This window comes from Nansenia antarctica, assembly GCF_963989245.1.
Source record: "Nansenia antarctica genome assembly, chromosome: 8".
NCBI classification, from domain to species: Eukaryota; Metazoa; Chordata; class Actinopteri; order Argentiniformes; family Microstomatidae; genus Nansenia; species Nansenia antarctica.
In genome coordinates this window covers 32,433,246-32,450,999 of record NC_137678.1, presented here as the reverse complement: position 1 = coordinate 32,450,999, position 17,754 = coordinate 32,433,246, and the positions used below count along the sequence as shown (strand labels likewise).

Below are 17,754 nucleotides of genomic sequence, written 5' to 3'. Positions count from 1 at the left end.
TGTACTTCCGTGGTCAAAATTTATTAATAATAGATAACACAGGTAACCCATGACATGTACAGGTGGGGGAATCATAGGCAGATACATACACAGGTTCAGATTGGTATTGTAGGGTGCCAGGTACAGCCAATGTATCTCACAACATGTTGGTGACATCCATTTCAGATAATGTCAATAGTGTCAGACTGACACCCATGGACCAGTTGTTCCAAACTTTTAATCTGGATCAGAATGATCACGATTCTTTTCTCTGATCCAGGATCAGATCTATCTGGCTGATTGAGTCGTATAGGAAAAGGGATCATTCTGATCCAGATTGAAAGTTCTGAACAACTGGGCCCAGCAGAACATGACTCTACATACAGATAATAAAAGAGCATTGTATGAGGAATATAGTGAACAATGAGAAAACAATGATACATTAGAATGTCATTTTAGAGCGTTGTTGATGTGTGTGTGTGGTCAGATTGGCACGTGCCTCTGTGGGGGGGGGGGGGGGGGGGTGGGGGTGTCTAGCCCACGGAGGCCAGGATGACGTCCACGGCCGTCTCGTCGCTGCTGCGGACCGTCACCTGCATGGTGACTCCGTCTGCCAGGGCAAGGCGGGAGCGCACCAGCACGTCATGACCCCCCCGGAACACACCTGGAGGGGCAGAGCACCTGTCAGTCACACTGGTGGTGGGGGTGTGTGTGTGTGTGTGTGTGGGGGGGGGGGGGGCAGTGTTTAGTTTGCCAGGCTATTTGACATTTTGATCCTTCTTAGTTTTAGCTGACAAGCTGAAAACATTTGAGTGTCATCTTTGTAGACTAAAAGTACACTAACTAAAAGTAAGAAGGATCAAAATTACTAAAGTGCATCTTCGTCTGAAGAGTAAATGTAAAATAGCCTGGCAAAATATGTGGCAGCAGCTGGAGAAACGTTGTTGACAAACTATCATGCTAGGCAATGGATTCGGTGGGTAATCCCAAGTACTTTTCAGTTTGCATTGCAATGTTTTTGGCTCGAGTAGAGTGTGTGGAGGGAGAGAGAGATTTAGATCATGTATGGAGGGAGGGAGAGCGATTTAGATCATGTATGGAGGGAGGGAGAGAGAGAGATTTAGATCATATATGGAGGGAGGGAGAGAGATTTAGATCATGTATGGAGGGAGGGAGAGAGAGATTTAGATCATGTATGGAGGGAGAGAGAGGGGGAGAGAGAGAGAGAGATTTAGATCATGTATGGAGGGAGGGAGAGAGATTTAGATCATGTATGGAGGGAGGGAGAGAGAGATTTAGATCATATATGGAGGGAGGGAGAGAGATTTAGATCATGTATGGAGGGAGGGAGAGAGAGATTTAGATCATGTATGGAGGGAGGGAGAGAGAGATTTAGATCATGTATGGAGGGAGGGAGAGAGAGAGATTTAGATCATATATGGAGGGAGGGAGATTTAGATCATGTATGGAGGGAGGGAGAGAGATTTAGATCATGTATGGAGGGAGAGAGGGGGAGAGAGAGAGATTTAGATCATGTATGGAGGGAGGGAGAGATTTAGATCATGTATGGAGGGAGGGAGAGAGATTTAGATCATGTATGGAGGGAGGGAGAGAGAGAGATTTAGATCATACAGTATATGGAGGGAGAGAGAGAGATGTAGATCATGTATGGAGGGAGAGAGAGAGATGTAGATCATGTATGGAGGGAGAGAGAAGGAGAGAGAGATTTAGATAATGTATGGAGGGAGGGAGAGAGAGAGAGAGATGTAGATCATGTATGGAGGGAGAGGGAGAGATGTAGATCATGTATGGAGGGAGGGAGATGTAGATCATGTATGGAGGGAGAGAGAGAGATGTAGATCATGTATGGAGGGAGGGAGAGAGAGAGATTTAGATCATGTATGGAGGGAGGGAGGGAGAGAGAGAGATTTAGATCATGTATGTATGGAGGGAGAGAGAGAGAGATGTAGATCATGTATGGAGGGAGGGAGAGAGAGAGATGTAGATCATGTAGGGAGGGAGAGAGAGAGAGATGTAGATCATGTATGGAGGGAGAGAGAGAGAGATTTAGATCATGTATGGAGGGAGAGAGAGATTTAGATCATGTATGTATGGAGGGAGAGAGAGAGAGATGTAGATCATGTATGGAGGGAGGGAGAGAGAGAGATGTAGATCATGTATGGAGGGAGAGAGAGAGAGAGATTTAGATCATGTATGTATGGAGGGAGAGAGAGAGAGATTTAGATCATGTATGGAGGGAGGGAGGGAGAGAGAGAGATGTAGATCATGTAGGGAGGGAGAGAGAGAGAGAGATTTAGATCATGTATGGAGGGAGAGAGAGAGAGAGATTTAGATCATGTATGGAGGGAGGGAGGGAGAGAGAGATTTAGATCATGTATGGAGGGAGAGAGAGAGATGTAGATCATGTATGGAGGGAGAGAGAGAGATTTAGATCATGTATGGAGGGAGGGAGGAAGGGAGAGAGATGTAGATCATGTAGGGAGGGAGAGAGAGAGAGAGATTTAGATCATGTATGGAGGGAGAGAGAGAGAGAGATTTAGATCATGTATGGAGGGAGGGAGGGAGAGAGAGAGATTTAGATCATGTATGGAGGGAGGGAGGGAGAGAGAGAGATGTAGATCATGTATGGAGGGAGAGAGAGAGAGAGAGATGTAGATCATGTATGTATGGAGGGAGAGAGAGATGTAGATCATGTATGTATGGAGGGAGAGAGAGAGAGAGAGGGATGTAGATCATGTATGTATGGAGGGAGAGAGAGATCATGTAGGGAGGGAGGGAGAGAGAGATCATGTGCTCACCAGCGAGGAACAGGATGTGGGAGTTCTTGTTCTCGGGGACCTTGTCTGATCTCTCACACGGCTGCATGCCCAGGAAACTGATGATGTTCCCTACGGCCTCTGTATGGAGGAGCACACAGAGACATTAGACATGTTCCCTAGGGCCTCTGTGGCCTCTTTCACACCGGCAGTTCCGAACGCCGGTTCGCGTTCGCGTGCCGAAACCTCCGAACGTTGCCGCTGTCTGGCGAACGAGCCCGCGTTCATACCAGTGTATCGTTCGCCAGACAGCGGCAACGTTCGGAGGTTTCGGCACGCGAACGCGAACCGGCGTTCGGAACTGCCGGTGTGTAAGCCCTATGTATGGAGGAGCACACAGAGACATTAGACATGTTCCCTACGGCCTCTGTATGGAGGAGCACAGAGACATTAGACATGTTCCCTACGGTCTCTGTATGGAGGAGCACACAGAGACATTAGACATGTTCCCTACGGTCTCTGTATGGAGGAGCACACAGAGACATTAGACATGTTCCCTACAGCCTCTGTATGGAGGAGCACAGAGACATTAGACATGTTCCCTACGGTCTCTGTATGGAGGAGCACACAGAGACATTAGACATGTTCCCTACAGCCTCTGTATGGAGGAGCACAGAGACATTAGACATGTTCCCTACGGTCTCTGTATGGAGGAGCACACAGAGACATTAGACATGTTCCCTACAGCCTCTGTATGGAGGAGCACAGAGACATTAGACATGTTCCCTACGGTCTCTGTATGGAGGAGCACACAGAGACATGAAACATCAGATATTAATCCAAAAGGCTTATAGCTTGCAGGTGGAAGTCACCCCATTTCTTAACTACGCAGAGATGGATATTAGACTTCATTGACATAGCCAGCATGGAACACTGGATAGCCAACAGGCATCATGCAATTTCGGACAATGTTTCATGCTGGGACCAAACTATAACCATCCTCAAGACACTATTATAGGCTAATCGATTTGCTCCTTCCATAGGGTCCTGTAGGGGGGGGGGCGGGGGGCTGTGATTGGGTGGGGGGTGGTGGGCGGGGGGCTGTGATAGGGGGGGGTGGGTGGCGGGGGGTTGTGATTGGGCGGGTGGGTGGGAGGTATCTGGCGGGAGGGACATTTGTTAATTAATTAATTAATTTTGCCATTTAGCAGACGCCTTTATCCAAAGCGACTTACAATTACGAATTACAGGGACATTCCCCCTGGAGTAACTGAGGGCTAAGTGCCTTACCCAAGGGCACACTAGTAGTGGTGTGGTTTCAGGCGGGATTTGAACTCACAACCTTCCGATCACAAGTCCAACTCACTATCCACTAGACCACCACTACCCTACCCCTCCTCCCAAACATTTGTGGGAGGAGGGGTAGGTGGGGAATTATTGGGGTAAAGGGAGATTGGGAAGGGAAGGGGAGGGGGGGGGGGGTTGAAAGGTTTATGCGCATTTTGTATTTGTACTAGTAAACCGTATTTGTGTTATTCTATTTTCTCCTTTGTTTATTTGTATGTTACCACTCCCCTTGTTTTACTCCCTGAAATAATAATAAAAAATTGATCACAAAAAAAAAAGATATTAATCTGCTTATTTGTACATAAAACATACAATGCGGCTGACACTGATATTTGACCCACAAACACTCAAAGAAGATGGTTTGCCTAATTCTCACTTGAAACCTGTGTTTTCAAATAGTAAACATTTTTATTTAATTGGTGTGTCACGAGAATACTCTGAATTAGGTCGCAATAAAATGTATGAAAAAGCACATCTACAAAGTGTACCCAACTAACGCAGCAGAGGGTTCTAGCTTCAAAGATTTGTTGGTTCGTGTTTCCTTTGAAGTTGTCACCACTTACATTTACACCTAATATTATTTTCAGCTGTATTAAGTTTATTGTAAAGTGTAGTATGTATATTGTGGTATGTAGATCCGCCTTCCCTTATCCATTTTGGTGTTGTTATGGTTGTGATGTTCTCAGTGTTTTCAATTGTCAATGTGTGTTGTTGTTTGTCTCCTGTTTGTCTGTGTTCTGTCATGGTTGTGTCCTTTTATTGTTTCTCCCGTTATTATGTAATATGTATTATTTATATACATTATTATTAGGGGTGTAACGGATCACCTAACTCACGGATCGGATCGTGTCACGGTTTTTGAGTCACGGATCGGATCATTTTTCGGATCAACACAAAACATTTTTGTTTTTATAAAAACTGCTTTTTCCTTGAATTCTGTAAAAACACCACTTTTACTATGTGACAACAACATTCAAGATGTCAAAACTGGTAATATATATATATATATATATATATATATATATATATACATATATATATATATATAATATATATATAACATATTCTACACTCAAACATTACATAATTATACTGAAATACACTCAATTTAAATGATAGGAGAGAGGGAGGAGGCGCCTGGTTGCAGCAGTGAGTCACTGGGCTCTTTAAAGCAGATGAATAAACATGTTTTATGCCACTTTTAACTAAATAATAAAGTGAACCCTTATTTTGAACATGGTATGAAAAAAATGCCTACATTATCAGAAGTTGTCGAGCTACCTTTTTCGTGCCTCCCGTCATAGTTGACAGAGAAGCCAAAGTGCTCCCATACATGGGATTTAAATGACGAGGGAGGCATTTCGAGTTCTTCTCCGCCGAACAACGTAACTAGCACTCGCCATGATACACTTGGGCCGCGTTCGTAAATTCGCTTTGAGAGCGCCGGAGCGCACACTGGGTCCGATGTCATAAAGGGACCAAGTAATTTGATTGGACAAGAGGCGTTCCTTGAACGCTGATCAGATTCCAGAGCGGATTTACGAACGCAGCCTTGTTGTTGTGGATTCCCAGCTTCACGTGTAGTGAGCAAACAACGGATTCTATTTCTTTCGCGTTATCAACCTATCATTGCGCTTTAGAGTAAAACAAAGCCCGCAACTGTCTCGTCTATCTTTTCATGGCAACTCTACATTGTGATTTACAAGAGATATTAACTAATATTAAGTCATATTATTACTTGTTAACATTTTGCAATTGATCCGCGGTACACATGTGTGCCGAACCGTGGAGGGCGATCCGTACGGATCACGGATTATAATCAGCCCTAATTATTATGTAGTGTGTTAGGACCCCCTCAAAAACGAGAAGGCACATCTCAAGGGGTTTTATCCTAATAAAATAAATGTAACACAAAGGTCATAGAGGACGTTACCGTCTAGAGTTCTGACGGACGCCAGCGCGAACGTCTCCTCCTTCTCAAACTCGTCTCCCACCTCGTCCCACGCCGCCGCGAAGTTAGGCTTCAGAACCTTCTGGATGTGGTCCGCTACCGTCACCTCCAGGTCCTCCAGCTGGGGGGGAGGGAATGGGGGGAGGAGGAGGAGGGAGGGGAATGGGGGGGGGGGAGGAGGAGGGAGGAGTGAGGGGAATGGGGGGAGGAGGAGGAGGAGTGAGGGGAATGGGGGGAGGAGGAGGAGGGAGGGGAATGGGGGGGGGGGGAGGAGGGAGGGGAATGGGGGGGGAGGAGGAGGGAGGGGAATGGGGAGGAGGAGGAGGAGTGAGGGGAATGGGGGAGGAGGAGGAGGAGTGAGGGGAATGGGGGGAGGAGGAGGAGGAGTGAGGGGAATGGGGAGGAGGAGGAGGAGTGAGGGAATGGGGGGGGGAGGAGGAGGAGTGAGGGGAATGGGGGGAGGAGGAGGAGGGAGGGGAATGGGGAGGAGGAGGAGTGAGGGGAATGGGGGGAGGAGGAGGAGTGAGGGGAATGGGGGGGGGGAGGAGGAGGGAGGGGAATGGGGGGGGAGGAGGAGGGAGGGGAATGGGGAGGAGGAGGAGGAGTGAGGGGAATGGGGGGAGGAGGAGGAGTGAGGGGAATGGGGAGGAGGAGGAGGAGTGAGGGGAATGGAGAGGAGGAGGGAGGGGAATGGGGAGGAGGAGGAGGAGTGAGGGGAATGGGGGGGGGAGGAGGAGTGAGGGGAATGGGGGGAGGAGGAGGAGTGAGGGGAATGGGGGGAGGAGGAGGGAGGGGAATGGGGGGGAGGAGGAGGGAGGGGGAATGGGGGGGGATGAGGAGGGGAATGGGGGGAGGAGGAGGGAGGGGAATGGGGAGGAGGAGGAGGAGTGAGGGGAATGGGGAGGAGGAGTGAGGGGAATGGGGAGGAGGAGGAGGAGGGAGGGGAATGGGGAGGAGGAGGAGGAGGGAGGGGAATGGGGGGAGGAGGAGGAGTGAGGGGAATGGGGAGGAGGAGTGAGGGGAATGGGGAGGAGGAGGAGGAGGGAGGGGAATAGGGGGGAGAGGAGGAGTGAGGGGAATGGGGGGAGGAGGAGGAGGAGTGAGGGGAATGGGGGGGAGAGGAGGAGTGAGGGGAATGGGGGGAGGAGGAGGAGGGAGGGGAATGGGGGGAGGAGGAGGAGGTGAGGGGAATGGGGGGAGGAGGAGGAGTGAGGGGAATGGGGAGGAGGAGGAGGAGGGAGGGGAATGGGGGGAGGAGGAGGAGGAGTGAGGGGAATGGGGGGAGGAGGAGGAGTGAGGGGAATGGGGGGAGGAGGAGGAGGAGTGAGGGGAATGGGGGGGAGGAGGAGGAGTGAGGGGAATGGGGGGAGGAGGAGGAGAGTGAGGGGAATGGGGGGAGGAGGAGAGGAGTGAGGGAATGGGGGGAGGAGGAGGAGGGAGGGGAATGGGGGGAGGAGGAGGAGGGAGGGGAATGGGGGGAGGAGGAGGAGGAGTGAGGGGAATGGGGGGAGGAGGAGGAGGAGTGAGGGGAATGGGGGGAGGAGGAGGAGGAGTGAGGGGAATGGGGGGAGGAGGAGGAGGGAGGTAGAGGTCAGTGAAGAAAAGCATTCAGGAAAAGGGTCAAAGTAGACTACTACGTAGAGGATGTGTGATGTTTAAATAGCCGTGTCCTAGAGGCTGACGGTCCAGGCTGGACGTACCACGTATTCATCATCGTAGCCGTCGTCGTCAGGCTCGCCTGTGTTGGGGTCGCAGTCCCTCACCAGGTACTTCATGGTGCAGCTGAACGTGCAGGACACTGAGAGGAGCAGGGAGGAAACACAACATGACAAGAGTTTATTTTCAACTTAACATTGAGAGGCCGTAACCATACTGCACCCACTCACCCCCAACTCAACCCCTACTCACCCAGACCCCCACTCACCCCCAAATCAAACCCTCCCCCCCCTCCCCCTGCTCACCGTCCCTCCCTCCCACCCCTCCCCCTGCTCACCCTTCCTTCCTCCCTCCCTCCCCTCCCCCTCTCCCACCCTTCCTTCCTCCCTCCCTCCCCTCCCCCTCTCCCACCCCTCCCCCCCTCCCCCTGCTCCCCCTCCCCTCCCCCTCCCCCTGCTCACCCTCCCTCCCCCCCCTCCCCCTGCTCACCGGCGGTGGGGTCGTCCTCAGGCAGTCTGACCAGGCTGTAGCAGGAGCCAGGCTGGCTGTAGGCCAGGGCAGCAGCAGGGACGTAGTGCAGAACCTCGTACGACTCCGCCGGCTCCATCTGCACCATCACCTGAGAGGAGACGCTCCGATTAGTATTCATCATATTCTAGAATTATTATTATTCATTATATTCTAGAATTATTATTATTCATTATATTCTAGAATTATTATTATTCATTATATTCTGGAATTATTATTACCATTTATATTATTCATAATTCTAGAATGATTATTACCATTTATATTAGTGCTTCTACAAGCGCTCAACATTATAAAAGGGGGGGTTCACCTATTAACAAGACCCTAGAGTCACACTACAGACTCACGCTACAGACTCACACTACAGACTCACGCTACAGAGTCACACTACAGACTCACGCTACAGAGACACACTACAGACTCACGCTACAGAGACACACTACAGACTCACGCTACAGACTCACGCTACAGAGTCACACTACAGACTCACGCTACAGAGACACGCTACAGACTCACGCTACAGACTCACACTACAGACTCACGCTACAGAGTCACACTACAGACTCACGCTACAGAGACACACTACAGACTCACGCTACAGACTCACACTACAGAGACACACTACAGACTCACGCTACAGACTCACACTACAGACTCACGCTACAGACTCACACTACAGAGTCACACTACAGACTCACACTACAGACTCACACTACAGACTCACACTACAGACTCACACTACAGACTCACACTACAGAGACACACTACAGACTCACACTACAGAGACACACTACAGACTCACACTACAGAGTCACACTACAGACTCACACTACAGACTCACACTACAGAGTCACACTACAGACTCACACTACAGACTCACACTACAGACTCACACTACAGAGTCACACTACAGACTCACACTACAGAGTCACACTACAGACTCACACTACAGACTCACACTACAGACTCACACTACAGACTCACACTACAGACTCACACTACAGAGACACACTACAGAGACACACTACAGAGACACACTACAGACTCACACTACAGAGTCACACTACAGACTCACACTACAGACTCACACTACAGACTCACACTGAGCTGAGTTGTACTAGGCTGGACTGGCCTGGTTACTCATTCACCATAGTTCAGTTAAATGACCATGTGAAAGAAAACTATCCCATCCAGCAGAGCAGAGCTTGGTTTGGGCTGACCCTGCAGTGACCCTGCGGTGCGTAAAGCCCCAATGTGCAGCATGGAGGCGACAGAATAAGACCCCCCCCCCCCCGCCCACTGATACAAAGACAGATCTTTTACATTTTTTCACATCCCCCATAATTAGCTAGACCAGGGTGATGCAAGGTGCAGCCATTCAGTATGGGAGCGTACCACCGTCCCACCGCCAGCCAGGCAGGCTAGAGACACCAGGAGGGGGCGGGGCCTACCTTCTGCAACAGGAGGGGGTGGGGCCTACCTTCTGGAGGGGGCGGGGCCTACCTTCTGCACCAGGAGGGGGCGGGGCCTGAGTAGGGGGCGGGGCCTACCTTCTGCAGCAGCTGGTCGTTGAGTGTGTTGGTGCAGTCGAACTGGAACACCATGTGGCGGGAGAAGGTGTGCTTGACGCAGCGCACCACGTACTCCGTCTCCGCCTCCGTCAGCTGCACCTGCTCCGAAGACTTGAAGAGCGGCCCGAGGCTCTGGAACTCTGGGATAGCCGCCAGTTGTTCTATTGTGGAGGGAGGGAGGGGAGGGAGAGGAGGGGGGGGTGTTTGAGTGGTAGGCGTGGGCCACTGGAGACGCCAGTTTGTTTAGTCCCGTCACATCACCCTAAGAGCCGGTTTCACACACCAGACTTAAGCCTAGACCTGGACTGAATCACACTTTCAACAGAAAACCTCCATTGAAGATGCTTTTTTTTGTGTGTCTAGGCTTAGACTTAGGCCTTGTCTGTGAAACTGGCCCTAACAACATAGTTCACTGGGATGTTTCAGGCCTTCAGAGGTACAGTGACGGTCCCAGGGAGGTGAGGTGAGGTATGAACATACCCTGGTAAATGTCTTGACGCGACGGAGCCAGTTTGTCTGGAAGCTTGCTGGTGGCGATCGGGGCCATTTCTGAAAGAAACACGGGAGGGAGAAAAGGGAGGTTGGAATGTTATCAACTAATCAGTCAATTAGTTATTATAGTCTAGTTCATACTGAAGGGATACTAACACAAGTGGACCGCAAATCTATAGTAGAGTAGTATGATGATAGAGTAGTATGATGATAGAGTAGTATGGATGATAAAGTAGTATGGATGATAGAGTAGTATGATGATAGAGTAGTATGATGATAGAGTAGTATGATGATAGAGTAGTATGATGATAGAGTAGTATAGATGATAGAGTAGTATAGATGATAGAGTAGTATGATGATAGAGTAGTATGATGATAGAGTAGTATGATGATAGAGTAGTATGGATGATAGAGTAGTATGATGATAGAGTAGTATAGATGATAGAGTAGTATAGATGATAGAGTAGTATAGATGATAGAGTAGTATGATGATAAAGTAGTATGATGATAGAGTAGTATGATGATAGAGTAGTATGATGATAGAGTAGTATGATGATAGAGTAGTATAGATGATAGAGTAGTATGATGATAGAGTAGTATGATGATAGAGTAGTATAGATGATAGAGTAGTATGGATGATAGAGTAGTATGATGATAGAGTAGTATGGATGATAAAGTAGTATGATGATAGAGTAGTATGATGATAGAGTAGTATGATGATAAAGTAGTATGATGATAGAGTAGTATGATGATAGAGTAGTATAGATGATAGAGTAGTATAGATGATAGAGTAGTATGGATGATAGAGTAGTATGGATGATAGAGTAGTATGGATGATAAAGTAGTATGATGATAGAGTAGTATGATGATAGAGTAGTATAGATGATAGAGTAGTATAGATGATAGAGTAGTATGGATGATAGAGTAGTATGGATGATAGAGTAGTATGGATGATAGAGTAGTATAGATGATAGAGTAGTATGATGATAGAGTAGTATAGATGATAGAGTAGTATAGATGATAGAGTAGTATGGATGATAGAGTAGTATGGATGATAAAGTAGTATGATGATAGAGTAGTATAGATGATAGAGTAGTATAGATGATAAAGTAGTATGATGATAGAGTAGTATAGATGATAGAGTAGTATAGATGATAGAGTAGTATAGATGATAGAGTAGTATGGATGATAGAGTAGTATGGATGATAGAGTAGTATGGATGATAGAGTAGTATGGATGATAAAGTAGTATGATGATAGAGTAGTATAGATGATAGAGTAGTATGGATGATAGAGTAGTATAGATGATAGAGTAGTATGATGATAGAGTAGTATGATGATAGAGTAGTATGATGATAGAGTAGTATAGATGATAGAGTAGTATGATGATAGAGTAGTATGATGATAGAGTAGTATGGATGATAGAGTAGTATAGATGATAGAGTAGTATGATGATAAAGTAGTATGGATGATAGAGTAGTATGGATGATAGAGTAGTATGATGATAGAGTAGTATAGATGATAGAGTAGTATAGATGATAGAGTAGTATGATGATAGAGTAGTATGGATGATAGAGTAGTATGATGATAGAGTAGTATAGATGATAGAGTAGTATGGATGATAGAGTAGTATAGATGATAGAGTAGTATAGATGATAGAGTAGTATGGATGGGTAGAGTAGTATGATGATAGAGTAGTATAGATGATAGAGTAGTATGGATGATAGAGTAGTATGGATGATAGAGTAGTATGGATGATAGAGTAGTATGATGATAGAGTAGTATGATGATAGAGTAGTATGATGATAGAGTAGTATGATGATAGAGTAGTATAGATGATAGAGTAGTATAGATGATAGAGTAGTATAGATGATAGAGTAGTATAGATGATAGAGTAGTATAGATGATAGAGTAGTATAGATGATAGAGTAGTATGATGATAGAGTAGTATGATGATAGAGTAGTATAGATGATAGAGTAGTATGGATGATAGAGTAGTATGGATGATAGGGTAGTATGGATGATAGAGTAGTATGGATGATAGAGTAGTATGGATGATAGAGTAGTATGATGATAGGGTAGTATGATGATAGAGTAGTATGGATGATAGAGTAGTATGATGATAGGGTAGTATGGATGATAGAGTAGTATGATGATAGAGTAGTATGGATGATAGAGTAGTATGGATGATAGAGTAGTATGATGATAGGGTAGTATGGATGATAGAGTAGTATGATGATAGGGTAGTATGATGATAGAGTAGTATGGATGATAGAGTAGTATGGATGATAGAGTAGTATGATGATAGAGTAGTATGATGATAGAGTAGTATGATGATAGAGTAGTATAGATGATAGAGTAGTATGGATGATAGAGTAGTATGGATGATAGAGTAGTATAGATGATAGGGTAGTATGGATGATAGAGTAGTATAGATGATAGAGTAGTATAGATGATAGAGTAGTATAGATGATAGAGTAGTATGGATGATAGAGTAGTATGGATGATAGAGTAGTATAGATGATAGAGTAGTATGATGATAGAGTAGTATAGATGATAGAGTAGTATAGATGATAGAGTAGTATGATGATAGAGTAGTATAGATGATAGAGTAGTATAGATGATAGAGTAGTATGATGATAGAGTAGTATAGATGATAGAGTAGTATGGATGATAGAGTAGTATGGATGATAGAGTAGTATAGATGATAGAGTAGTATGGATGATAGAGTAGTATGAAGATAGAGTAGTATGGATGATAGAGTAGTATGGATGATAGAGTAGTATGATGATAGAGTAGTATGATGATAGAGTAGTATGATGATAGAGTAGTATGATGATAGAGTAGTATGATGATAAAGTAGTGTAACTCCCTCCAAGCACGATGACACAAGTGGCTTTCTTCTACTGATGTAATTGGTTTTATTCATTTCCAACAGCACCGTGAAAACTATGAGAACAAACATTCACGGTTAGCTTGGCTAGCATAACAACATAACATTGCATGTACAACACAGTTCAATACAAATTAAATACACACAGAACGTAAATACCTCGTTGGCTGCATGCTATAAAGGGAATGTTGACTATGAATCTGTGGTCTTTGAAGCTAGCTGTTCCTGCCGTAGCAAGTCCAGAACAACAGCCGCTCCGTCTCAAAATGCCGCCGCCATTATCGAAACGGCAAAGGAAAAGGACAACTGACACGTGATTTCCTAAACCACGCGAGAGCAGACCAAACGAGACCACACCACACAAATCACCATAAACAAACAACAACATTCAAACACCAACAAGCAGACAACATGCTAACCAATATAAACAGCTGCAGCTACACTCCCACCAAATCACATACACCTTATGTGGGATTTCTATAATCTGCTAAAACTTCTGAAAACTTAAAGAAAACTTCTGTAGGCGGTCTAATAAAGATGTATCTTCCTTTGCCTTAGTGTTACACACAAGAGCATGGCGAAGCTCAGGATCATCTTCTTTGACTTCTCCCACCTTGCTTTCTCTGTCGAGTAGACCTCTTCGCGTGTGTCTCTCTCTCTCTCTGTGTGTCTCTCTGTGTGTGTCTCTCTCTCTCTCTCTCTGTGTGTCTCTCTCTTTCTTTCTGTGTGTGTCTCTCTCTGTGTCTCTCTGTGTGTCTCTCTCTCTCTCTCTGTGTGTCTCTCTCTTTCTTTCTGTGTGTGTCTCTCTCTGTGTCTCTCTGTGTGTCTCTCTGTGTCTCTCTGTGTGTGTCTCTCTCTCTCTTTCTTTCTGTGTGTGTCTCTGTGTGTGTCTCTCTGTGTGTGTCTCTCTGTGTGTGTGTCTCTCTCTGTGTGTGTGTGTGTGTGTGTGTGTGTCTCTCTCTGTGTGTGTGTGTGTGTGTGTGTGTGTGTGTGTCTCTCTCTCTTTGAACGGTAATGGCATCTCGTAGTGACCATTGTCTTTTTGTCTGATGTTTTCGCTCAGGTTTGTCAGGAATTTGAGGTCTTCTTGTGAGACGGGATTGTCTTCTCTGGTTCTTTCTGAAAAGTCTGATTCAAGGACCTTTGTGATGTCTGAGGGAGTCACTTCTTTCACTTTGATTCGGCTTACATAATGTACTTCAGTTCGGAGATTGATAGAAGACTCCACATCTGGTGTCACTTGTTTCACTACTATGTGATGACTGTTTCCGATGGCATCTCCGTAGTCTACACAGGGATTCCCACATCCAACAATACTCCATCCAAGGTCTGTACGCTGTGCGTAGGGCTGATCTTCTTTTCCAGACACAACTTCCCTTGGAAGAAGAGCTTGCGAGCAGTTGTATCCAATGAGCAGACCTACTTCACAGTCTTGTAGAGGTGCAATCTCTTCTTGAAGGTGTTCTAGATGGGACCACGTTTTAGCTATTTCGTCTGTTGGTATGTGAGTTCTGTTGGCTGGAATAAACTCACGCGTGTAGGCCGGTGGTAAGGAGATCTTCGTATCAGAGTAAAAGCCTCGGACTTGTAGGTTGTTTACTCTTTGAGAGTTTACCATTGTGGTTGAGGTCATCGTAGAGAGCTTGAGCTTGACTTGCTCTTTGTTGGCTTCTAGAACTTCAGCTACATCACTTAGAATAAAGGTTGAGTCACTTTGGGAATCCAATAGCGCATATACAAGGACTTCTTGTGCTGGTTGGGTCGCAGATGAGAGCCAGACAGGGATTGTTGCAGAGGTATGTGTGCCAGCCTCGCCCAGTATCGCTCTATGTGAAGTAGCAGTTGTGGTTGTTTCATTGTGTTGTGATGAGTGAGGTCTTTCTTGACTTGGACTTGGCTCTTGTGTAGGGTTGGGTACCGAAAATCGGTACCGGTAGGTACCGGTTACTTTACATTCGGTATGTACCCGTACCGAATCGCAAAGGAGATTTCGGTTCCTCATTTCGGTACTTTTCTAAAAAAAATAATCTTCCCCTGGTGTCCGGTGTCATGCAACAGTCAACCACACGTGACTTGAGTCGTGACGTAAGTGACATCGCCTGTTTCCAATTTCCAATCAGTGCGTGCGTGGTAGTGAGGTGAGCAGTTGTGTTGAGAAGAAGAGTGAGTTTATAGTAAGTGTAGTAATATAGTTAGTGATTGTATTATTGTATTGATATTATTATTATCATCATAATAATCATAATCATATTATCTAATTTCGCTAGCTAGCCTAGCTACGAGGTCACCGAGAATGCCGAAGACCGCAATGAAGACCGCAATGAAGCGTTCTAAAGTGTGGCTGCATTTCACCCGGCTCGATGAAAACAACGCGAAGTGCTCAAAATGTTTTAAATCATTCATGTGTAAAGCAGGCAACACATCGAACTTGATGAAACACCTGACAACGCACGCGATACATTTAAGGGTAGAAGGGTGCTCCGTGTTTGACAGCTTGCGCAAGGTTACCCGCCCTTCGGCTGAGCAGCAAGCACCTCCGGAGAGGGGGAGGCGGAGATCGCCATTCCCATTGAGGATGATGATGACAGCATTTCCTCAGGTTAGTAATAATGTTTCCGTTTATTTATTTAAAGAGGGGGACAGTGGACATTCGCCCTCTATGATTTCTTGTTTTGTTTTATTTAACCAGGAAAGGGACGGGGGATTGAGAGATTAAACATGCAGGTAGGTAGGCCCAGGATGGATGGTGTTAGCTTGACTGGGGGAGGGGGAGTAGGGTGAGGGGTGTGTGGAGGTCAGTGGTTGTAACTGTGGTTGTAGGAGTAACTGTGGTTGTAGGTGTAACTGTGGTTGTAGGTGTAACTGTGGTTGTAGGTTTAACTGTGGTTGTAACTGTGGTTGTAGGTGTAACTGTGGTTGTAACTGTGGTTGTAGGAGTAACTGTGGTTGTAGGAGTAACTGTGGTTGTAGGTGTAACTGTGGTTGTAGGTGTAACTGTGGTTGTAACTGTGGTTGTAGGTGTAACTGTGGTTGTAGGTGTAACTGTGGTTGTAACTGTGGTTGTAGGTGTAACTGTGGTTGTAACTGTGGTTGTAGGTGTAACTGTGGTTGTAACTGTGGTTGTAGGTGTAACTGTGGTTGTAACTGTGGTTGTAGGTGTAACTGTGGTTGTAGGTGTAACTGTGGTTGTAGGTGTAACTGTGGTTGTAGGTGTAACTGTGGTTGTAGGAGTAACTGTGGTTATTGTGCCTCAGCAATAAAAAAGTGAAAAGCTGTTTAATGTTGTCGACCGTGTTATTATTATTATATATATATTATATATATATTTTTTCAAATCAAAAGTACCGAATTAAGTACCGTTTTGGTACCGGTACCGTTTTTAAAGTATCGGTTAGTAACCGGTACCGGATAAAACCCAAACGATACTGTCTTTGATCATCTTTGGCTCTATCCTCGTGCAGGCAAGTAGGGTGCCGCTTGTGGCACATGTCACACACACTCCTACTGTCGCAGCTCTTTGAGAGGTGGCCATACTTGAGACAACCAAAGCATAGCCTGTTCAATTGAACAAATGTGGTTCTCTCTGGAACTTCCTTCTCCATGAACTTTCTGCATTTGTGCAAAGTATGTCCAGTCTTATTGCAGAACATGCATGTCATAACTGCTGTTTCATTGGAACTTGTGGTCAGTGCCTTTGCTTCAGCGTTTTGATTTCTTTGGACTCTTGGTTGTTCAGCTTCGCCTTGTTTGAGTGATTGTAGAGATGTGATAGGGTTACAGGCGATTTTTGCCTCTCTAGTGAGAAATGCGACAAACTGGCTGAAGGAGGGGAATTGGTTGCTCTGTTCTTCTATGTCAGTAACCTTCCGGTTCCAGCTAGCCGTCAACCAATCCGGTAACTTTGACAGAATTTTCCTGTTTTCATTGCAGTCATTCAAGATTTCCAGTGCCTTGATGTGGTTCATAGCTGCCTCACAACTGCGGAGAAAATCAGCGAACCTTCTGAGCTCGTAGCTATCCTTAGGTCCCATCTTGGGCCACGCGTGGAGCTTGTCTCTGTATGCTAGTGCGATCGTAAATGGGTTTCCATATCTTTCCTCCAAGAGTTCCCATGCAGACACATAGGCAGATTCAGTGCCAAGTAAGAAATAGCCATCAATTGCTGTCTTTGCTTCACCATTTACATACCTACGGAGGTAGTATATCTTTTCCTTATCCCTGATGTTCTTCTGGCCGATCAGCGTTTCAAATGAGAGTTTCCAGTCATTGTATCTCAATGGATCCCCACTGAATACTGATGGTTCAGGAATTGGGATTCTGTTGGCACTCACTGCGTCTGCTAGCACCTTGACGAGCTCTGCTGTACTTTCATTTGAGGAGGTGGTCACAGCTTGTAGTGCGGGAGACATATACCGAGACGGAGGACTTGTGGGAGCAGGCACTTGCTTGTCTGTTACCATCTCACAATCTAGTACGATGTCTCTCCACTTCTCTTCTGTGTCCTCCACTTGATCATAAACTTGTATTCTTGCTTGTGCTGCATTCAGATCTTTTATTGTCTC

General features: G+C 45.9%; 1 protein-coding gene across 1 annotated transcript in view; it reads right to left on the bottom strand.

Moving 5' to 3' along the window:
- Positions 1-21: 21 nt before the first annotated feature.
- The window catches only part of copg2 (COPI coat complex subunit gamma 2), a 40,715-nt gene continuing 22,982 nt past the window's right edge, over positions 22-17,754 (bottom strand). Inside the window, exons 18-24 of the mRNA XM_080537501.1 lie at positions 10,290-10,358; positions 9,789-9,970; positions 8,200-8,329; positions 7,755-7,852; positions 6,037-6,175; positions 2,799-2,897; positions 22-643 (exon numbers count right to left, since the gene is read on the bottom strand). Coding sequence (XP_080393627.1) covers positions 513-643; positions 2,799-2,897; positions 6,037-6,175; positions 7,755-7,852; positions 8,200-8,329; positions 9,789-9,970; positions 10,290-10,358 — 848 coding nt within the window. The 3' untranslated portion in view covers positions 22-512. The remainder of the gene's footprint in view (positions 644-2,798; positions 2,898-6,036; positions 6,176-7,754; positions 7,853-8,199; positions 8,330-9,788; positions 9,971-10,289; positions 10,359-17,754) is intronic.